We start from the raw sequence: 24,768 nt of genomic DNA on the forward strand, positions 1-24,768 counted from the left end.
CCTCTATACTTTCTGCTCTTACATTAAGGCCTTTAATCTATTTTGAATTTATCTTTGTCTACGGTGTTAGGAAGTGTTCTAATTTCATTCTTTTACATGTAGCTTTCCGGTTTTTCCAGGACCACTTATTGAAGAGGCTGTCTTAGCCCCATTGTATATTCTTGCCTCCTTTGTTAAAAATAAGGTACCCATAGGTGCATGGGTTTATTCCTGGGCTTTTGGTCTTATTCCATTGGTCTATATTTCTTTTTTTATGCCAGTACCATACTGTCTTGGTGACTATAGCTTTGTACTATAATCGGAAATCAGGAAGGTTGATTCCTCTAGCTCCATTCTTCTTTCAAAGGACTGCTTTGGCTATTGAGGGTCTTTTGTGTTTCCATATGAATTATGAAATTTTTTGTTCTAGTAATTTGATATGGATCACAGTGAATCTGTAGATTGCATTTGGTAGTATAGTCATTTTCACAATATTGATTCTTCCTACCCAGGAACATGGAATATCTCTCCATCTGTTTATGTCATCTTTGATTTCTTTCATCAGTGTCTTATAATTTTCTCTGTATGGTTGTTTTGTCTCCTTAGGTAAGTTTATTCCTAGATATTTAATTCTTTGTGGTACAATTGTGAATGGGATTGATGTCTTAATTTCTCTTTCTGATTTTTCCATTGTTAGTATATAGAAAAGGAAGTGATTTCTGTGTATTGATTTTGTATCCTGCAACTTTACTAGATTCACTGATTAGCTCTACTAATTTCCTGATACTATTTTTAGGGTTATCTATGTACAGTATTATGTCATCTGCAAACAGAGCTTTACTACTTCTTTTCTGATCTGGATTCCTTTTATTTCTTTTTCTTCTCAGGTTGCTGCATTAAATTTCTTAAAGTAACCTTATTTATCGATTATGCTTAAAACACTGCCAAACCATTTAAAAACTGATATTAAAAGGCATTAAAAATTATAAGAAAAAGTATTTTATCAAAAAATGTAAATAACTTCATGTCCTGAGTGAGAAAGGGAAAAATCGACTGCAAAATTATATTCCTCCTAAGAATGAGGACCAGTTTAGAGATTAATTTCATTTTCTGTAAGATGTTTGATTTATTGTGGCTGAGAAAAATTTATTTACCTTGTCTGATCTGTACTACTTGATAGGACCTTACCTTTTCCTACCATATATAAGTTCCAGAGCTACAGATACAGTTGAAATTTAACGACACTACACAGTCAAGGTAGTTTCTTTGACTTGTAGTCTTTTTGACTTGTCTTCTTGACCAAAACAAGGTATTTCTAAATTAAGAACAAGGCTTCAGATTTAATTAGAATAATATTGAGTGCTCTTTTTTCTATAAAGCTTTGCTATGCACTTCATATGTTCATATGCATGTATAAACTGTGCTGTGCTTAGTCATTCGGTCATGTTCAAGTCTTTGTGACCCCATGGAACTGCAGCCTGCCAGGATCCTCTGTCCATGGGGATTCTCCAGGCAAGTATACTGGAGTGGGTTGCCATGCCCTCCTCCAGGGGATCTTCCCAACCCAGGGATCAAACCCAGCTCCCCCTCATTGAAGGCAGATTCTTTACCATCTGAGCCACCAAGGAAGCCCATGAATACTGATGTGGGTAGCCTATCCCTTCTCTAGAGGATCTTCCTGACCCAGGAATTGAACTGGGGTCTCCTGCATTGCAGGTGGATTCTTTACCAACTGAAGGTATAGGTTTATCCACTCCATATTTTTTTTCTTCTCTTTAAAGTAATATTTATTTTTCTTTTCAATTGGAAGTCTAAGGACTTAACAATGTATTAGGACTGTGGCCAGAATAGTCACATGAACAGTATAGTTTCTGTTTTTTAAACAAACTTAAATGAAAATCTTAATATGTTTATATAGTTACATGAAGCCTCCCTTGCTTTATACAGAGGAATTTCTAGAAATCTCTGAAGGCAAGGATGTCTCCAAGAGTAGAGAGCTAGATGGATAGATCAGGTCTCTATGTGATTTTTTTTCTTTTTTTTCCCATTTATTTTTTTATTAGTTGGAGGCTAATTACTTTACAATATTGTAGTGGTTTCTGTCATACATTGACAGGAATCAGCCATGGATTTACATGTATTCCCCATCCCGATCCCCCCTCCCACCTCCCTCTCTACCCGATCCCTCTGGGTCTTCCCGGTGCACCAGGCCCAAGCAGTTGTCTCATGCATCCAACCTGGGCTGGTGATCTGTTTCACCCTTGATAATATACATGTTTTGATGCTGTTCTCTCAAAACATCCCACCCTTGCCTTCTCCTGCAGAGTCCAAAAGTCTGTTCTATACATCTGTGTCTCTTTTTTTTTTGCATAGGGTTATCATTACCATCTTTCTAAATTCCATATATATGCATTAGTATATTGTATTGGTCTTTATCTTTCTGGCTTACTTCACTCTGTATAATGGGCTCCAGTTTCATCCATCTCATTAGAACTGATTCAAATGAATTCTTTTTAATGGCTGAGTAATATTCCATGGTGTATATGTCCCACAGCTTCTTTATCCATTCGTCTGCTGATGGGCATCTAGGTTGCTTCCATGTCCTGGCTATTATAAACAGTGCTGCGATGAACATTGGGGTGCATGTGTCTCTTTCAGATCTGGTTTCCTCGGTGTGTATGCTCAGAAGTGGGATTGCTGGGTCACATGGCAGTTCTATTTCCAGTTTTTTTAAGGAATCTCCACACTGTTCTCCATAGCGGCTGTACTAGTTTGCATTCCCACCAACAGTGTAAGAGGGTTCTCTTTTTTCCACACCCTCTCCAGCATTTATTGCTTGTAGACTTTTGGATAGCAGCCATCCTGACTGGCGTGTAATGGTACCTCATTGTGGTTTTGATTTGCATTTCTCTGATAATGAGTGATGTTGAGCATCTTTTCATGTGTTTTTTAGCCATCTGTATGTCTTCTTTGGAGAAATGTCTCTTTAGTTCTTTGGCCCATTTTTTGATTGGGTCATTTATTTTTCTGGAATTGAGCTGCAGGTCTACTCCATATTTTTAAAATATGTTTGTATCATATAGTTGCTTATTAACAAATCAAATGTCATTGCTATTTTAAAATAATTTAACTTACTAAGTATATAACATCTATATATTTTGAACTTTCCCATTTTAATAATATTTTCTGGACAAAAATGCTGTGCTAATCACTTTAGGTCATTTCTTGCAATTCCAGGCTTTTGTTATTCAAGAGGTCTTTTTTTTTTTTTAATAAATCAGACTCTACAGGAGAACTTTTCTATATCTCTTGACTGTTATGAAACATGATTTCAGAAGAAACACAAGGAGATCTTAAAAAGACCTTACTGCTTAGGTAATACTAAGCTATGCAACCAAGGTTTAAAACAATAGAAACAACAAAAAGAAATCTGCCTTACAGTGCTTTCATAGCACTCAGATATTTAAGCAAAGAAGCTTTTAAGTTTTGGCTTCAAACACAAATAATAATAGTTGGGCAAAGAGTGGTTTAGGGAGAAAAACAAGTATCTCTATGCAAAGCCTATACATCACTTGAAAATAAGTTTCACGCAAACGTGAACAGTACTAACTGGACAGGAGCAGCACAGAATTGCTGAGCTTGGCATCTGGTCCACCTGCAGATCTCCAGCAGCAGAAACTATGCAAACATGCCTGCCATCTTCAGTAATGAATAACAGATTCACAGGATGATTACAATAATTAATGAGAAATCTGGCTTCAGTGCAAAATCAATATGCCTGACAAAGCCAGACAGCCACTTGGCATCAGATGGCCAGCTTGTGATGGTGTCATAAAGAAAAGTCTCCAGAGGGAAGACACCAGAATCAGGACAATCCAGTTCAGTTCAGTGGTTCAGTTGTGTCCAACTCTGTGCGACCCCATGGACCGCAGCACACCAGGCTACCCTGTCACCAACTCCCAGAGTTTACACAAACTCATGTCCATCGAGTCAGTGATGCCATCCAACCATCTCATCCTCTGTCATCCCCTTCTCCTCCCTCCTTCAATCCTTCCCAGCATCAGGGTCATTTCAAATGAGTCAGCTCTTCACATCAGGTGATCAAAGTATTGGAGTTTCAGCTGCAGCATCAGTCCTTCCAATGAATATTCAGGACTGATTTCCTTTAGGATAGACTGGTTGGATCCCTTTCCTGTCCAAGGGACTCTCAAGAGTCTTCTCCAACACCACAGTTCAAACCATCAATACTTCGGCACTCATCTTTCTTTATAGTCCTACTCTCACATCCATACATGACTATTGGAAAAACCATAGTTTTGACTAGACGAACACCTGTTGGCAAAGTAATGTCTGTGCTTTTTCATATGCTATCTAGGTTGGTCATAACTTTCCTTCCAAGGAGCAAGGGTCTTTTAATTTCATGGCTGCAGTCACCATCTGCAGTGATTTCGGAGTCCCCCAAAAAAGAAAGTCTGTCACTGTTTCCATTGTTTCCCCATCTATTTGCCATGAAGTAATGAGACCGGATGCCATGATCTTAGTTTTCTAAATGTTGAGTTTTAAGCCAACTTTTTCAATCTCCTCTTTCATGTTCTTTCATGTTAAAGGCTCTTTAATTCTTCTCTTTCTGCCATAGGGTGGTGTCATCTGCATATTTGAGATTATTGATATTGATATTTCTCCCGGCAATCTTGATTTCACTTTGAGCTTCATCCAATCCAGCACTTCTCATGATGTACTCTGCATATAAGTTAAATAGGCAGGGTGACAATATACAGCCTTGACGCACTCCTTTTCCTATTTGGAACCAGTCTGTTGTTCCATGTCCGGTTTTAACTGTTGCTTCTTGACCTGCATACAGATTTCTCAGGAGGCAGGTCAGGTGGTCTGGTATTCCCATCTCTTGAAGCACATTCCACAGTTTATTGTGATCCACACAGTCAAAGGCTTTGGCATAGTCAATAAAGCAGAAGTAGATGTTTTTCTGGAACTCTCTTCATTTTATGATGATTTTATGATGATCCAACAGATGTTGGCAATTTGATCTCTGGTTCCTTTGCAGCCAAAGATGGAGAAGCTCTATACAGTCAGCAAAAACAAGACCAGGAACTGACTGTCGCTCAGATCACGAAATCCTTATTGCCAAATTCAGACTTAAACTGAAGAAAGCTGGGAAAATCACTAGACCATTCAGGTATGACCTAAATCAAATCCCTTATGAATATACAGTGGAAGTGACATATAAATTCAAGGGATTAGATCTGATGGACAGAGTGTTTGAAGGACTATGGACAGAGGTTTGTGACATTGTACAGGAGGCAGTGATCAAGACCATCCCCATGAAAAAGAAATGCAAAAAGGCAAAATGCTTGTCTGAGGAGGACTTACAAACACCTATGCAAAGAAGAGAAGTGAAGGTAAAGGAGAAAAGGAAAGATATACCCATGTGAATGCAGAGTTCCAAAGAACAGCAAGGAGAGGTAAGAAAGCCTTTCTCAGTGATCAATTGCAAAGAAATAGAGAAAAACAACAGAATGGGAAAGACTAGAGATCGCTTCAGGAAAATTAGAGATACCAAGGGAACAGTCATGAAAAGATGGGCACAATAAAGGACAGAAATGGTATGGACCTAACAGAAACAGAAGATATTAAGAAGAGGTGGCAAGAATACACAGAAGAACTGTACAAAAAAGATCTTCATGACCCAGATAACCACGATAGTGTGATCACTCACCTAGAGCCAGACACCCTGGAGTGCAAAGTGGGCCTTAAGAAGCATCACTGTGAACAAAACTAGTGGAGGTGAAGGAATTCAAGCTGCGCTATTTCAAATCCTAAAAGATGATGTTATAAAAGTGATGCACTCAACCTATCAGCAAATTTGGAAAACTCAGCAGTGGCCACAGGACTGGAAAAGGTCAGTTTCATTCCAATCCCAAAGGCAATGCTGAAGAAGGCTCAAACTACTGCACATTGCACTCATCTCACATGCTAGCAAAGTAATGCTCAAAATTCTCCAAGCCAGGCTTCAACAGTACATGATCCTTGAACTTCCAGATGTTCAAGCTGGATTTAGAAAAGGCAGAGGAACCAGGACCAGGACAGTACTAACTAATCACTGTTCAGTGCCAACCAGCAGAAATAGCTCCTGTGACAAGGAAGCATCTGGCTGGTTCTAGGAAGTTATTAACAGTGTGTCCAGGTCTGAAACCCAAAGCCAAGTCATGATTGAAAAGTGAAAGTTGAATAAAATTTAGCATCCTTTTCCTTGTAAGTGGCTTAAATTACTATAGTTTAACGCATATGCCTTCACTCGGTTAAATTCTAACCTTTCTAGGTGATTCAAAGCAGGTATAAAAATAAGTCACTGGGTTTCTGACCTTGCAATTAAAATAAATCACAGCCTAACTAAATTATTTTAGGTATGCCACCTGGTTTAAACTAAATGGACATCATTTTTCTATTGCCATTGATTTTTGTATGAATCTGCTCATGAAAGAACTTGAGGTACATGCTTCAGGGAACTATCCCATTCACCATCCTCCAAGGAAGCACAGATATGAAACTGACAAGAGATTTGGATAGGGGTGAGATGGTATTAACAAAATGAGTACAATAAATGCAGATTTAGTGAGCAAGTTTATTATTTGTTAATATTTGCAAAGAGAGAACACATTCATGTTTCCCACTATTGATAACATTGTCCAACCAAATCCTTCATTTCGTGATATGTTTCATTGAGCAGTTCATGTCTTCTCTTTGCAAGGTAATAATATATTTTACTGAAAAATAATAGATGGAATATTTTGAAATTCTGGAAAATGTTTTGGGTCCTTGTTGCCTGGGACTTCAAATAAATACTCTGTTCTGTCATTCTACCGAAACTGTTAAATTCTTAAGGCTAATGAATAGATCCATGTGTCAGTACAATGCCCCTTTTCAGAGTTTTGTTAAATAAGAATGTAACTCCACAGACAGACATGGATACTTTGCTTCCTTTTTTTCTAGCAGCCATTTAAATCTACTTTCAGAATTTTAATTTCATACTTTTCAGAGTTTCTGTCTTTTGAAGTGATATTCTTTTAACATCTCAAAATACATGAAGCCTTCATTACCTGAACACAACTTCTCTATACACTGTTCCTCAGCTTTTAGGATAAAAAATAAACTTTGTTAAAGTTATACGGGAAATGTGGTAGGTACATAAAAATGAAAACATTTCTACTTTTTGTCTCAAACAACAACATTCTGCTGTTCCACATTTTCCCCTACATGTGTCCTTTAATGACATGACCATGGATTTTACTCTGCAATTTCAGTTTGTCTCTTTTTAAAATATTTTCATTTTTATAATTTGATAGAGGAATAGAAAGAAGTTGAGGGGCTCCTGGGGGCTCAGTGGTAAAGAATCTGCCTGCCAGTCCGAGAGATACCAGGTCCATCCTTGATCTGGGAAGATCCCACATGCCACGGAGCAACTTAACCCATGCACCACAATGACCGCGCCTGTGCTCCGGAGCCCAGCGGTCTCAGCAGCTGAGCCCACATGCCACAACTCCTGAAACCCGTGTGCCCTAGGGCCTGGGCCCTACAACAGGAGAAGCCATGGCGATGAGAAGCCCACGCACAGCAACGAGAGGAAGTTCGGGGAGCCACAAGGACCCAGCACAGCCATAAATAAACAAATAAGAGGGTGAATTATTTTCACTTCTCCTGGAGTCAGTAATTCACTAAGAGGAGTTTCTTGATGTCTCTTCTAATTTTCCAGTGTATGAATTTCCTATTACATTCATGCAAGAGTGCATAAACATGTAACACTCTTTACAGCCCCCACAGTAAAAATTCTAAATGGAGAACTGTAGAAAAAATAACTGCTTCAATGGAAGAAATTCCTGACATTGGCTAAGTAAGACCTAATATGTCACAATGTGACCCAAAGTTATAAAATGTCATTTTTGACAAATCTAAACATGGGATGTACTTACTTAGATTTTAAAGTTCTAAAGTTTGGTTTAATTTTTTTAAACTTGAAAAAGTGAAGAAAAAAAGCCACAAATTTAAAAATTAAACAAATGTGACTAACCAAACATAAAACATACAGAGTAATACACATACAGTAGATGATCCAATGTCTTACCTTCATCATGAATTTCTGGAGGGGCATAAGGAAAAAAGAGAAAATATTAAACACACATTATTTCAAAGACATTTTAAAACCTCCTATTTATAAAGACTACCTTGTTGTAAGTGGAGTAACATGAATAATAAACAAAAAATATTCACTGTGTTGTCACAACAAAACTCAATGTCAATTACATGCTAGAGAAAAGCTGTAGCAAGCAAAACTCTCTTTTAATATGTTTTTAGATTAGTTCATTCTTTTTCTGTGAAAACATGCTGTTTGACATTAATGCGTGATTCAATTTACAACATTTCTAAGCATCTCAAAAAAGGTATACTCTTAAAATTATACTCTGAAAATGGTCTAGATTTTTTTTTCATCTTATCTATTATATAAAATCGCAGTAATATAAACAGCAACCCACCTAACTTGAGTAAAATAGTGGATTAGAAACAGGTACAGTAGACAATCAATTAATATGCTGTGATGGGCTGCCCAAATTTCATGCAAAAAATGACCAAAAGCAATTCCTTAGGCACTACATATTGCTATATATGAATTTCAAAGAAAAAAGTCACAAAACTTTTCTTTTTCTCTTGACTCAGCCACCTCTAATGATTTATAACAGCTCTTTTTCTTCTACAAAATATAACCTGTACATATATTCCTTTCTTTTTCTTTAGACTCATAAAGTTTCTTTGACTTCTTATTCCTGGGAGAGGTACACAGATGGAAAGAGTGAAGAAGGAAAAATATTATATTTGACAACTTAGGGCAAAATCTAGTTGCCAGGAGCATGTAAGTCCTACAGAGGAACACACACACATACCCACATTAGTTTAAAAGAAAACAAGGGGAAGTTTTCTAACACAGGTGTTAAATACCACACTTGCTTCTCTGAAACATACAGACATAGTAATATGTATACAACTAAAAGGCAATTCTATCATGGGTGATTCTTTCATTTTCAGTATTATAATTTTAAGGAAAAATTGTAAAGAACCATTTCATTCTCATCTCAGAAAACACAGTCTGTGTAGTTACACTGTGTAGTTAATATCCACAGTAAATAATACCCTGGAACTTATTTTCCATGTTGAAACTGACTAATCACAAGCCTACAAATGATCACCAGTGATATAGATATCACTGAGGAATTACAAAAAATCATTGTAAGTCCTAATTCAAAGAAAAACTTCAAAATCATGTTACAGAACATGGTTTGTAATAGATACTTTCTGATGAGATTTTTGGTTTTCTAATTTATCTAAGTTTTGGAGATATTTCTTTCAGAAATGGTCTCAGCTTGATTTTGTCAGTTATTTAGGTTGAACTACTTCAGAACTGTAGCAAATAGAAAAAAGTGGTCAATTCAGTTTTTGAAGTCTGCTCGTCATAATTTCTAGTTGTATGTGAATGCAGCATGAGCAAGCCAGACAAGAGAGTAATCTGTATAAATGATAAAATAAAAATGAGCCCTGTAAATAAGCAAAAGCTAAAATAGCCATCATACAAAGAGAAAGAAGAACAGATGTAACAGAGACACATTATTTTCAAAAGATAAGAACACGAAAGGTTATTTCTGGCATTACTGACATAATTTTTTGTACAAATCGTCTATTGGTTCATTTGGCTTATTTCTTTATGAGATATCCAAAAGGGATTATTCAGGGCAAGAAATAAAGTAAAACATATTAAAATATAAAGGAAAAATATATTATTTTAATCTCAATTTCAATGGCATAAGTATGATAAAAAGCAACAGAAAAAGAATAAAAATTCCTTACAAATTGATAATGATAGGAGAAAAAAAAAGGAAACTCATGAATGATAATATTGAAACAAATAGCTTTGATTTAGGTGAAAAGAATTATCATTTTCATGCATGCAATAAGTGTAATAAGGAAATTATTTAAGAGATAAAATATCATTAGACAACATATGGAGATGGACAACTATAAAGACAGAGGCCAGGCATGGTGCTTTCCGTCTTAGGAGAAATTTGAGGATGAAAATCAATTCACACAGAAACACAAAGAGGGGAATTTTAGTTCTTTAGGGCAAAATTGCAAGTGGCAGCAATTCATTGTCTCAGGTTTAGTTTAATTACTCCAGAATGGACAAGTCAGATGAAGTGTCAAATGTGAGCAAAAAATGGGGACATATCCCCTCTTCCCATTGTGCTACATTAACATGAAAACCAGGAAGAGACATAGCAATTCTTACATTTTAACTCAAACAAATATGGCACTGGGAGTCTAATGGATGATAAAAACAAGCAGGAGCCTTTGATCTATAAGCTTATGTTACTTGATCTAGTAGATATAAAAGCCCTAAGGGATTTTCTTAGCATATAAAATGATTATGACTAGAAAAACAAATCAAACAATACTTTATTCTAAAAATTGCAATCAAATATCAGACTTCAAGAGAATGCATAATTATATTCAATCTGTTATTGGTACAAAGAAAGAAACAGTGATGTACAAAGCTTTTCTACCATAATTATGCCTTTCACCTCAATACTGGATTATTTTTAACTCTTATTTTAGTTTTGTGAGATGACAACTGATTACAAAAATTAATACCTGTACAAACGGACTTTTCTTAGAAGTTTTAAAAGAACCTTTACTGAGATGTCCTCTTAAAAGTTACACAGATAAGGGATTAGCAACAAAATTAACATAGGAATATAAAGTGGAAGTTTAAAACAGATTCAAGGCATTAGATCTGATAAAGTAGTGCCTGAAGGATGGAGGTTCATGACATTGTAGAGGAAGCAATGATCAAGACCATCCCCAAGAAAGAGAAAAGCAAAAAGGCAAAATGGTTGTCTAAGGAGGGCTTACAAATAGCTGAGAAAAGAAGAAAAGTGAAAGGCAAAGGAGAAAAGGAAAGATATATCCATGTGAATGCAGAGTTCCAAAGAATAGCAAGGAGAGGTAAGAAAGCCTTTCTCAGTGATCAATGCAAAGAAATAAGGAAATCAATGGAATGGGAAAGACTAGAGATCTCTTCGAGAAAATTAGAGATACCAAGGGAACATTTCATGCAAAGATGGGCTCAATAAAGGACTGAAATGGTATGCACCTAACAGAAGCAGAAGACATTAAGAAGAGGTGGCAAGAATACACAGAAGAACTGTACAAAAAAGATCTTCATGACCCAGATAACCACAATGGCGTGATCATTCACCTAGAACCAGACATCCTGGAATGCAAGGTCAAGTGGGCCTTAGAAAGCATCACTACAAACAAAGCTAATCCAGATGATGGAATTGTGTTGAGCTATTTCAAATTCTTAAAGATGATGCTGTGAAAGTGTTGCACTCAATATGCTAGCAAAGTTGAAAAACTCAGCAGTGGCCACAGGAATAGAAAAGGTCAGTTTTCATTTCAATCTCAAAGAAAGTCAATGCCAAGGAAAGTTCAGACTGTCACGTAATTGCACTCATGTCACACGCTAGCAAATTAATGCTCAAAATTCTCCAAGGCAGACTTCAACAGTACATGAACTATGAACTTCCAGATGTTCAGGCTGGATTCAGATAAGGCAGAAGAAACAGAGATCAAATTGCCAACATCCGTTGGCTCATCAAAAAAGCAGGAGTTCCAGAAAAACAAATATTTCTGCTTTACTGACTACACCAAAGCCTTCAACTGTGTGGATCACAACTAACTGTGGGAAATTCTTCAAGAGATGGGAATACCAGACCACCTGACCTGCCTCTTGAGAAATCTGTATGCAGGTCAAGTAGCAAAAGTTAGAACTGGACATGAAACTGGTTCCAAATAGGGAAAGCAGTATGTCAAGGCTGTATATTGTCACCCTGCTTATTTAACTTACATGCAGAGTACATCATTTGAAATGTCAAGTGGGATGAAGCACAAGCTGGAATCAAGATTTCCAGGAGAAATATCAATAACCTCAGACATGTAGATGATTCCACCCTTATGGCAGAATGTGAAGAGGAATTAAAGAGCCTCTTGATGAAGATGAAAGAGGAGGGTGAAAAAGTTGGCTTAAAACTCAACATTCAAAAAACGAAGATCATGGCATCCAGTCCCATCACTTCATGGCAAACAGATGGGGAAACAATGGAAACATTGAAAGACTTTCTTTTCTGGGGCTCCAAAATCACTGCAGATGGTGACTGCAGCCATGAATTTGAAAGGCACTGGCTCCTTGGAAGAAAAGCTATGATAAACCTAGACATCATATTAAAAAGCAGAGACATTACTTTGCTGACAAAGGTCTGTCTAGTCAAAGCTATGGTTTTCCAGTAGTCATGTATGGATGTGAGAGTTGGACTATAAAGAAAGCTGAGTGCTGAAGAATTGACTTGAAATGGCTGTGGAGTATCAATGAGAAAGGTCCTGGACCCCTTCTTAATTTAACCCAAGCAGACAGCAGAAGGAACCCCGAGGGCAGGCTGGTAGGCAGAGGGTTGAACTGTTTTCTGTTATCCTTCAAGTGACAGAAAAAGGGAACAAATTCTACCTGTGACTGCAGACTTTCAAAATTCCTAGAGCAAGTGCATAAGATTTGACCTCTGTGGGTTTTCAATGAAAGAAATAACTCAAATCTAAAATTTACTGAGACCTACACATAAGTTATACATTGACTCACTTGCAAAACTAAGCGGCATGACTGTCAGCTCAGTGTTATTTCCAATACTTTCTCATAACTAGAAAGCAATCACTAAGGTAAAGGTTTGCAAATAAACATACCAAGAGTAAATTTTGAGATGAGAAATTATCATGAAAATGAGAGAGAAAAAAACTACACAGCAAGGCAGGATCAAGAAAGCAACCAAATGCACAGAGGAAAAATGGGAATACTTCTAGACGATAGTAAAAGGGGGTTTTATTCATTTACACATTCTATTTCCAAAGGAATTAAAGTTGCTTGAATGGTTGGTTTAAGAAATACTGGTTTGGATACAGCACAGAAACACTGCAATGTAAGTGAAGGGATAAAAAGATGAGAGAGGGACTTATCTTAGGATGGCTGATCTTGGGGAAGGACCACAAAAAGGTGAAACACATGTTCTTAGAAAGAAACAGGCTTCTATTTCCAAGATAAGAATTTGGATCAGAATTTTAACTATAAGCAAAGAAGAGAAGACATTTCAAAAGGAGAGGACTGAACAAAATTAGTAAAAGGCTAGTTATGAAGAAATAAATGAAGAATTATAATTATTTCCAGGGTTATAATATCAAATTAGTAGTTCTCCAAAATCTACACAAGGGTGTCATCATCAGGGAAATGGTAAATTTAATAAACAAAACTTCTCTTAAATTAAGGGCTGAAAGAGATGAAAAAAGAGCAAAGAATCACACACACACACCCCCACAAAACAGGTGGACATATGACTGTCTGGGAAACAACTGAAAGGCTACTGAAAAGACAGCAAATGTCTCAGAATGTTGCCTCAGGAGAAAAGCATCGCAGAATCAAGAAAAACAACGAAACTAAAATAAAGCCATCAGTTAATCCAATCTTAGCTGATTCATCATATTAAGTCACAGAGCGAACAACAAAATACAACAATGAAGGGCCTCACTGTTTTGCTCATTTGGGGAAAAAAGTGGATCCGGAATGTCAGTGGTGTAAAAGGAGATTCTATTTTCCACTCAGAATTACAAGGAGTTGAGAATTAGAAGGCTCTTTCCCTGTCTGCCTACCCCGCTTCTTTCCCTCTCTTTTTCAATAGTTGAAGAAACTGAAACCAACAGTAATAACATAATTTGGTCACATTACACATTGTCATTCTGTTGGTCCCCAAACTTATCCTCCAGATTCCTAGCAACTATTAACTTTCCTCATGATATTTTATCATTCACCCTCACTTTTCAAGATTGTATGAATATGGAAAAAGCCTTTTTCTATAGCACATGGAAAAATATAAGACTTAACAATCAGAACTTAAGATTAAACGGTCAAGATTTTTCAGTAAAAGACATACAATATTAATACAAGTCTTCCCATTGACCAGGAAGTCTTCCTTTCGATGATCATAATAACAAAGCCAATGATAGAGATGATAATGTTCACACTAGCAAAGTAATGCTCAAAATTCTCCAAGCCAGGCTTCAACAGTATGTGAACCATGAACTCCCAGATGTTCAGGTTGGATTTACACAAGGCAGAGGAACCTGAGATCAAATTGCCAACGTCTGTTGGATCATCATAAAATCAAGAGAGTTCCAGAAAAACATCTACTTCTGCTTTATTGACTACGCCAAAGCCTTTGACTGTGTGGATCACAATAAACTGTGGAAAATTCTTCAAGAGATGGGAATACCAGACCACCTGACCTGCCTCCTGAGAAATATGTACGCAGGTCAAAAAGCAACAGTTAGAACTGGACATGGAACAACAAACTGGTTCCAAATAGGGAAAGGAGTACATCAAGGCTGTATATTGTCACCCTGCTTATTTAACTTATGTGCAGAGTACATCATGTGAAATGCCAGGCTGGATGAAGCACAAGCTGGAATCAAGATTGCCAGGAGAAATTAACCTCAGATATGCAGATGACACCACCCTTATGGCAGAAAGCAAAGAGCTAAAGAGCCTCTTGAAAGTGAAAGAGAAGATTGAAAAAGTTCGCTTAAAACTCAACATTCAGAAAAGTAAGATCATGGCATCTGGTCCCATCACTTCATGGCAAATAGATGGAGAAACATTGGCTGACTTTATTTTCTTGGGCTCCAAAATCACTGCAGATGGTGACACCAACCATGAAATTGAAAGACACTTGCTCCTTAGAAGAAAAGCTCTAACCAACCTAGACAGCATATTAAAAAGCAGAGACATTACTTTGCTGACAAAAGTCCATCTAGTCAAAGCTATGGTTTTTCCAGTAGTCATGTATGGTTGTAAGCGCTGGACTATGAAGAGGGCTGAGCACTGAGGAGTTGATACTTTTGAACTGTGGTGTTGGAGAAGACTCTTGAGAGTCCCTTGAACTGCAAGGAGATCCAACCAGTCCATCCTAAAGAATATCAGTCCTGAATATTCACTGGAAGGACCGATGCTGAAGCTAAAACTACAATACTTTAGCCACTTGATGCGAAGAACTGACTCACTGGAAAAAACCCGGGTGCTCGGAAAGATTGAAAGCAGGAGGAGAAGTGGCTGACAGAGGAGGAAATGGTTGGATGGCATCACCAACTCGATGGACATGAGTTTGATCAAGCTCAGGTAGTTGGTGATGGACAGGGAAGCCAGGGGTGCTGCAGTCCATGGGGTCACAAAGAGTCAAACACAACTGAGTGACTGAACTGAAATGAATGTTCTAGTAATAGAGAATATTTGAACAGATCCCATTTTCAAAGGAACAAAACTAGAAATTTAGAAAGTTCCAACTAAAGACTGGTAAAATACGTGTTGGTTACAACATACAGTTACTTTGAATACTAATAATACCAGCCACACCAGGAAGCCAAACAAAAAGATTAGAGGCAACAGCAAACATGCAGCCATTTAGATCACAATCTCTTAGAAAACACATACCCATTTTTCCACATCAACCTTCTGTGGAAAGAAAAAGCCGAGATAAATAATAAGCAAACAAATAAACAGCTAGCAAGGTTTTAGCTAGTGTCACTTAAATAAACTGAAACGCAGTCCCTGCACCAAAACCTGTCTCCAGTTCTGAAGGACAGGTAACAGGATTCAAACTTTTAATTTACAGCATTTAATCTCAAACAGGCAAAAAAGTTTCATTTAATTCAGTTATCAGAACCTCAAAAGGCACTGGGCTGAGTTTGTACCAGGTACATGAAATAAAAATAATCTAACATATTCAAAAGCAAACGTGAACATTTATCACGTTCTCAAACCTACAGACCTTGGATTCTGGAACCACTATTCTCCTCCAAAAGATCCATTTAGCAATACAGCATCTAACTATACATCTCTGATAAAATAAAATTTCTCTTTGCCAAATCTTTCCACTCTTATATAAAAGTTCACAATGTAACAAATGGTATATGCTGCCAAAAAATTCTGAAACTGCATCAAAATATTATTTAAAACATATTTATTAATGAATTTGTTAGTCTCATAACCGTTATGTGACTCTTTAAAAAATAAGTGAATATAATTATATCCAAAGTGCAAAACAGAACAAATCACAAAGCCATATATTAACAAAAACTGCCTTCTCCTGCTCAATCCATCAGAATTTAAAAATCTCAACACTCTCACCTTAAAGGTTAAGTTTCTATAACCAACCTCCCTTCTTTAGCACATATGAAATACCTCAGTGAAACTTGAGGTGCGCTTCAAATTCCTCATTCATTTAAGTTTATTTGTAATTTTTTTCCTTAGAAAATTCATTACTTGAGTCAAAAGCTCACACTACTTAAGCAGGAATATTTGCCATAACTAAGAACCTCCATTCCTTAGTAAACAAGCTTCAAGAAGGAAATGTGCATAATATTTACATACACACTAAATATTTTTTAATGTTATAAAGTGATATAAAAATATCAACCTAAGTATACAGGTAGGATTGTTTTGAAGGCCCAGTGAAATTCAATAGATTCAACATATTACTTGTAACAGAGCATTTTGGCTTCTTCAATAATTTACTTCATCTTCAGAAAAATCTCTTCTAAGCCTACTCCCAGCCTAGAAAGAACACTTTACTGAATGGAAAGTCCTGGTTTTCACTATACACTTTCAAGATATTTAGCTGTTATCTAAAGTTCAAGTCCTTATTTTAAGCATGAAACCTATTAGAATGATGAATATATTTCTTTAGATCCTGAGTCACAGGAAAGCAATCTAATCATGGCAAGTATAATGTAATTATCACACACTTTTCTATCTTTAAAAGAACAAATTCTTATATTTATTCCTTTCATGAAAAATAAGGAAACATGAAATGATTTCCCTTTCATGTTTACCAGGAAAATAGGATATGTCATATTTTTCAATGATTAACAAAGACATTGTGTTATCCCATCATTATTTTCACATCTCAGTTTTAGCAAACACACACGTTTGCATCACCACAAAGATAAAGTGCTGTGGGATTTTTCTAGAAGAAAGAGAACCTGTAATCAAGAGTCATAGTTACTAGTTATTAGTAATAAATGGTCTTTAAAGATCTATATTATAAAACAGAAATGTCTCTTAAGAAGCAGGAACTAGTTAGCAATAATATAACAGACTCAGTATACAAATAGCCAAAGAAAGGCATAGCAACAGCATGTGCTGGGGGTGAAATTTCAGCTAAACATAAAAGACAAAACAAATGGTCCACAGAGTTAAAAGACTGATAAAGTGCAAAAGTTATAACTATGCATAAGTGATGCAGAGAGATTTCATGACACTTATGAAAGTTAACAAGAACTATTTAATTAAATGCCTATTAACAATGAAAAATACAATGATTCATATGTAGCTCATCAAGGAAGGAAAATATAAAGTGCACAATGAATTGGACCAATTTTATAGTTTAAACAATTACTAAATCCATAAAGCATATAAGATAAATGAATATCCCAATAATATTTTACCCAAGTATGTGGGATTTTTTAAAAATATATCAACTCTATTAATTTAGGGAAAATAAATATTTCACCATCTGTAGAAAGCTGCCTTACATATTTTAAGACCGAAAATGAGGAATCTTATTTTCAAATAAAAACAAAATTTCCATTAAAAAAAATAAAACAGTCATTTAAGGAACAGCTTGATTTAGCAAAGAGGACATAAGTTAAGAATATAATACAAAAGTAGTTAAGTCTAAATTTTATTATAGCATCATACAAAAGCTGAAACACCCACATGACATCTCCATTTTTGTATTCATATTTTAGTCAATATGTACAATTAGCATGTTCCAATAATTTATATGCCTAATTAACATATAAATTATAAATTAGGGTACATAAACATGAACTTTTCAAAGTTAACATATAAATTATAAATTAGGGTACATAAATATGAACTTCTCAAAAATCTACAAAAACAAATTTGGTTGTTTCTTCCAAGCTGCTCAACTTACTTTACTGTTTAAGGTAAAAAATGTTATTATTATTACAGTTATAGGTCATATAGTTAGAAATTACTATGTACCAGGCTTTGAGCTAAACACTTTACATGTAATCTTACTGCCTGCATTTTATATATGAGGAAACAAATGACATGCAAATGTGTTACAAGTTTTCCTCAGCAACAACAAAGTTGTTGGAAAAAAACTATTGGACTTTATCTTGAAATTGGGTTTTTAACTTCAAAGTCGCATTCTCCTAAGCAATTCTTTGTATGCCAATACCAAGATACATCATCTTTTTGCTTCTCTTTTGCTTCATATTTTTAGTCTATTTAATTTTAAATTTTTCACCAGGTATTTCTTATGGTTAAATGTCACCTAATACAATGTGTTAACATCAAGATAAGAGAATGTAAAATGAACCTAGAGATTCTTATGATATCAAATATTTTACTTAGTTTCAGTTATTCAAACAGCAGGTCTGCTTTTTCACCTAGATAAAGTTCACCTATAATTACAACACAACAATAAAACATCCATCATGAATATAACATTTTTAATATCAAGGCATAACATAAGGAAAAGAATTTGAAATATTTAATACATGCCTGCAATCCATTACCCTTTTTAAAAATAGACAAACGTGAAAAACAAAAAACTACCCCATAAATAATTCTCCACTGCACATGTTTATTATTAAGATTGAGAAGAAGAATATGAGAAATTTGCACAGAGTGTTCAAGGATTCAAAAGACAATAAAGTCATTTCAATTTTTTAAAGTAAAATTACAGTTTGGAGGGCCCACGTTTTTAATAAATATAACAAATTCAGAAAAATATATAAATCCTGAATATATAACTTCATAAAACTTTACTTCATAAAATATATAACTTCATAAAACTTCAAGTAAATAAACAAACCCGTGTAATCATCACCCAGATCTAATAATAGGACAGAACCTACAACTAGAGGCTGCCTTCACATCCTCTCCCAAGGTAACCACTATTCTGTCACCATTGATTATTTTTCTAATTTGGAAATACAGCCTGTGTTCCCTTTTTATCTAGCTTCTTCAGCTGTCATTGGGTCTCTAAGATTCATCATGGTGCTGCACGTAGTGGTAGGTAATTCATTTTCCCTGCTTATAATATTCCACCATATGAATATGTCACAATTTATTTACGCATTCAACAGTTGAATGGGCTTCCTTTGTGGGTCAGCTGTTAAAGAAACCAGATCTGAAAGAGACACGTGTACCCCAATGTTCATCGCAGCACTGTTTATAATAGCCAGGACATGGAAGCAACCTAGATGCCCATCAGCAGATGAATGGATAAGGAAGCTGTGGTACATACACACCATGGAATATTACTCAGCCATTAAAAAGCATTCATTTGAATCAGTTCTAATGAGATGGATGAAACTGGAGCCCACTATACAGAGTGAAGTAAGGCAGAAAGATAAAGACCAATACAGTATACTAACGCATATATATGGAATTTAGAAAGATGGTAATGATAACCCTATATGCAAAACAGAAAAAGAGACACAGATGTACAGAACAGACTTTTGGAGTCTGCGGGAGAAGGCGAGGGTGGGATGTTTTGAGAGAACAGCATCGAAACATGTATATTATCTATGGTGAAAGAGATCACCAGCCCAGGTTGGATGCATGAGACAAGTGCTCGGGCCTGGTGCACTGGGAAGACCCAGAGGGATGGGGTGGGGAGGGAGGCGGGAGTGGGGATCGGGATGGGGAACACATGTAAATCCATGGCTGATTCATGTCAATGTATGGCAAAAACCACTACAATATTGTAAAGTAATTAGCCTCCAACTAATAAAAATAAATGGTAAAAAAAAAGAAAGAAAGAAAGAAGGAAAGAAAAAAAAGAAACCCCCTACAATGCAGGAGACCTGGGTTTGATCCCTGGGTTGGGAAGATCCCCTGGAGAAGGGAATGGCTACCCACTCCAGTATTCTGGCCTGGAGAATCCCATACACTGGTATAGTTCATGGGGTCACAAAGAGTCGGACATGACTGACTGACTTTCACTCACTGAACAGTTGAACATTTGGGTTGTTTCCTGCTTGGGGCTATTACAAAAAAATTTGTGGTGAACATTCTTGTACTTATCTTTCACTGAATATAGGAATATATATATATCCACAGGTATATACCTAGAGTGGAATTTCTTGATCATGGATTTATAAATGTTTAGCTATAGTGGATACAGCCAAAGAGATTTCCAAAATGGTGGCATGCATTTAATTCTCATCAGAAGTATATTAGTTTCACTTGCCCACCATCTTGCCAATACTTGGTATTACTAGTCTTCTCCATTTTAGCTCTTCTGGGGAATGTAATACCTCATCACAGTTTTCAGCTGCATTTCTTTGACATTTGATGAAGCACTTTTTCATATGCTTTGGAAATTTGGAATATCTCCATTGTGAAACATTTGTTCAAGTCTTTTACCCATTTTTTTTGCTATTAGTTGATCTGTTTTTGTTCTTACTGATTTGTCAGAACTGTTCATACTTTGCAAATATCCTCTCCCAGTCTGTGTCCTGTCTTTTCCATTTTTTAATGGTAACTCGGAGGACAGACATTCTTAGTTTGGGCATAATTTCTCAATCTTTTCCTTCATTGCTGGTGCTTTTTGTCCTGAAAAGACCCTTCTACATTATTTTTGAGACAATTTATTATCTTAACTCTTACCTGAGACCTACAATCTGTCTGGTATTGATTTGGGGAGCATACGATACTATGGAGAGAATTTAGATTCATTTCCCCTTCATTTAGCTATTCAACTGACCTGATTATCTTTAACAAAAAGATAATTCTTGAGCCCACTGCATTGCACTGCCACCTCCATCATAAGTCAAGTTACTAACCTGTAGAGGTACTGATGAAATCTATTCTATTCTGGCCTATTTTTCTATTTTTGTTATCCTAACCACTATTCCATCAAAATAATTTTTGATATCAGGTAGCCAAAGGCTCCAATTTGGTTCTTCAACATTATATTTGTTAATATTGACCGTCTTTATTTCCTGTAATGCTGAGAATAGACTTACAAACTTTCATGCACACAAAAAGAAAACCTGTTGGGATTTTGATTTTGATTGCACCGGTTAACCGATAAACTTAGAACTGTCATCTTTACAATACACTGCATTCCAGCATCATATATTCCTCTTTATTTTAGGTCATCTTTAGTTTCCTTCAAAATGTTTTTCAACTTTCTATAGAAAGGTCTGCACATCTTTCATTATAATTATTCCGAGGTATACGTTGTGCAAGTATACTAAGATAACTGAACTCATTTTGAAATTTTTATTTTATTTTTGCTAATATATACAAGATAGCTGAAAATATATACTGAGTTCTAACTTTGCTAAATACACTTTTTATTTCCAATAGTGCCTACCATCACCCCTTTATTATACTAAAATAATTCAATATTTCACTGGTTTTACATTTTATAGTTTCTATCAGATTAAAGCGTTCCTTACCTTACAAATTTACTAAGTTTGCAACAAATTATTTATGTTTAAAATGTTTTGAAGGTATCAACTAAAATACAGTCTTTCCCTTTTCATCTTTTAATATGGTCAAAGGAATTAATTGGTTTTATGGATACATTAACTACTTTTGAATCCCATATTAGCTATAATATGCTATAGATTTTATATATCCATAAATTTGATTTACTGGTATTTTATAGAGGATTTCTGAGTCTATTACTTCAATGAATATTAGCATATAACAACTTTTTTCTGGCAAGATCTTTCTCATGGTTTAGGACCATGGCTATGTTGACATCATATAATTAGTTGAGAAGGATTCTGAAACAGGTTAAGATTAAGATTATTGCTCTCTCAAATGTTTTCTAGAATTGACCAGAGAAGCCATCTGGATCTGGACTTCTTCATGGTAATGTGAATTTCAATAATACTCATTTTTTAATATTTTAAATCTGAGATATAATTGACATAACTTTATATTAAATGAATGATTTGATATTTGCATATATTGTGAAATGATCATTACAAAAAATCTAGTTAATTTCCGTGACCACACATACTTACAATTTTTTCTTGTAATGAGAACTTTTTAGATCTACTATCTTAACTTTTAAAATATCATACAGTGTTATTAATTATAGCAAACATGCTGTACATTATATTTCCAGGGATTACTTACTTTATAAGTGGAACGTTGTATATTTTGACCACCTTCACCCATTTTGCTTCTTCCAATATCCTGCCCCTGTAACCACCAATCTGTTCTCTGGAACTATAGGTTCAGTTTTTCTGTATGTTTTTCTGATTCCATATAAAAGTGAAATTACATAGTTTTTGTCTTTCTCCATTTCACTTGTTCCTTCATAATCCCTTCAAGGTCCATCCATGTTGTTAGAAATTATCTCTTTTTGTGGTTGTATAATATTCCACCGTGTGCATATACCACATTCTCTTTATGGATTCATCCACTGGTGTTTGCTGAGGTTGTTTCCATGTCTTGGCTACTGAAAATAATGCTGTAATAAATATGGGGAACACATATCTTTCCAAGTTAGTATTTTCCTGTCCTTTGGATATATACCCAGAAGTGGAATTGCTGGATCATATGATAGTTCAATTTTAGCTTTTCGAGGATCCTCCATAATGTTTTCTCCAGTGGCTGCATAATTTACATTCCCACCAACAGTGCACAAGGATTCTCTTCTCTCCACATACTTGTCAACACTTGGATTTTTTTATTATAGCCAAGCAACAGTCAAAAAATAGATTTCACCAAAGTTTTGATTTGCATTTCTCTGATGATTCGAGATCTTGAGCATCATTTAATGTATACTTTGGCCTTTGTACATCTTTAGGAAAATATCTGTTCAGATTCTCTAACCATGGCTTAACCAGATTGTTTCATTCTATTATTGAGTTGTATGTGTTCTATATATATTTTGGATGTTAACACCTTATCAGAGATGTAATTTGCAAATATTTTCTCCTATTTCATAGGTTACCTTTTCATTTTGTTGATGATTTCCTTTTCTGTCTGAAAGCTTTTAGGTGTGATGCAGTCCCAATTGTTGATTTTTGCTTTTGTGGTCTTTGCTTTGGGTATCAAATCCAGTATTCACCAACACTGATATCAAGAAGCTTACTGCCTATGTTTTCTTGCAAAAGTTGTATGGTTTCAGGTCACAAAACTTCAAGTCTTTAACCCATTTTCAATTGATTTTGTGCATGGTATAAAATAGTGGTCCCTTTTCATTCTGATGTGAGACTCTGTCCAGTTTTCTCAGTACCATATTGTGAAGAGACTGTCCTTTTCCCATTGTTTACACTGGCACCTCTGTCATAAGTCAATTGACCATCTATACATGGGTATATTTCTGGGCTCTCTACTATGTTCCACTGATCTATGTGTGTGTGTGTGTGTGTGTATATATATATATATATATATATATATATATATATTTTTGCTAACACCATACTGTTTCCATTACTATAAGCACAGAATTATCTTTCCATTTATTTGTTTCTGATTCAATTTCTTTCACCAGTGTCATAGTTTTCAGTGTAAAGGCTCTTCACCACTGTGGTTAAATTTATTCCTATTCTTTTTGATCCAGTTGTAAGTGGCACTGTTTCTTTCATTTCTCTTTCTGATACTTTCTATTAGTGTAGAGAAATGCAACAAATTTTTGTATATTGATTTTTTTTAACCTGCAGCCTTACTGAATTCATTTCTCTATGTAACATCATATCACCCATGAAGTGTTATAGTTCTACTTTCTCCTTTCCAATCTCATACCTTTTCTTTTTCTCTGGTTAAGATTTTCAGTACTCTTTTGAATAGACATGGGAAGAGTGGCCATCCTTGTCTTGTTCCTGATCTTAGAGGAAAAGCTTTCAGCTTTTTACTGTTGAGTATAATGTTAGCTGTGGACCTGTCATATATGACGTTTAGTAAGTTGAGGTATGCTCCCTCTACACCCACTTTATGGAGGGTTTTTCAATCATAAGTGGATGTTGAACTTTGTCAAATGGTCTTTCTGCCTGTTAAGATGGTCACAATTTTTACCCTTTGTTTTGTTAATGAGGTGTATCACATTGACTGATTTGTGGATGATAAACCATCTTCACATCACTGGAAAAAAAACCCAGTTGGTCATGGCATTGATCCTTTAAATGTATTGCTGAATTCAGTTTTGTACAGAATTTTTTCCCTCTATATTCATCAGAGGATATTGACCTATAATTTTCTTTTCTTGTGCTTTTCTTGTCTGGTTTTGGTTTCAGGTAACGCTGGCCTCAGTGAATATGTTTAGAAGTATTTCTCCTCTTCTGTTGTTTCAGTTCAGTTCAGTTGCATCCAACTCTTTGCGACCCCATGGACTGCAGCACGGCAGGCCTCCCTGTCCATCATGAACTCCTGGAGTTTACTCAAACTCATGTCCATTGAGTTGGTGATACATTCCAACCATCTCATCCTCTGTCGTCCCCTTTTCCTCCTACCTTCAATCTTTCCCAGCATCAGGGTCTTTTCAGATGAGTCAGTTTTTTGCATCAGGTGGCCAAAGTATTGGAGTTTCAGCTTCAGCATCAGTCCTTCCAGTGAATATTCAAGACTGATTT

General features: G+C 35.7%; 1 protein-coding gene across 1 annotated transcript in view; it reads right to left on the reverse strand.

Annotated features, from left to right (window-relative positions):
- The window catches only part of RYR2 (ryanodine receptor 2), a 595,071-nt gene that overhangs the window by 482,732 nt on the left and 87,571 nt on the right, over positions 1-24,768 (reverse strand). The window contains exons 4-5 of the mRNA XM_043477303.1: positions 15,623-15,643; positions 8,117-8,131 (exon numbers count right to left, since the gene is read on the reverse strand). Of these exons, the coding sequence (XP_043333238.1) occupies positions 8,117-8,131; positions 15,623-15,643 (36 nt within the window). The remainder of the gene's footprint in view (positions 1-8,116; positions 8,132-15,622; positions 15,644-24,768) is intronic.

The sequence above is a fragment of the Cervus canadensis genome, chromosome 8, assembly GCF_019320065.1.
Source record: "Cervus canadensis isolate Bull #8, Minnesota chromosome 8, ASM1932006v1, whole genome shotgun sequence".
NCBI lineage: Eukaryota > Metazoa > Chordata > Mammalia > Artiodactyla > Cervidae > Cervus > Cervus canadensis.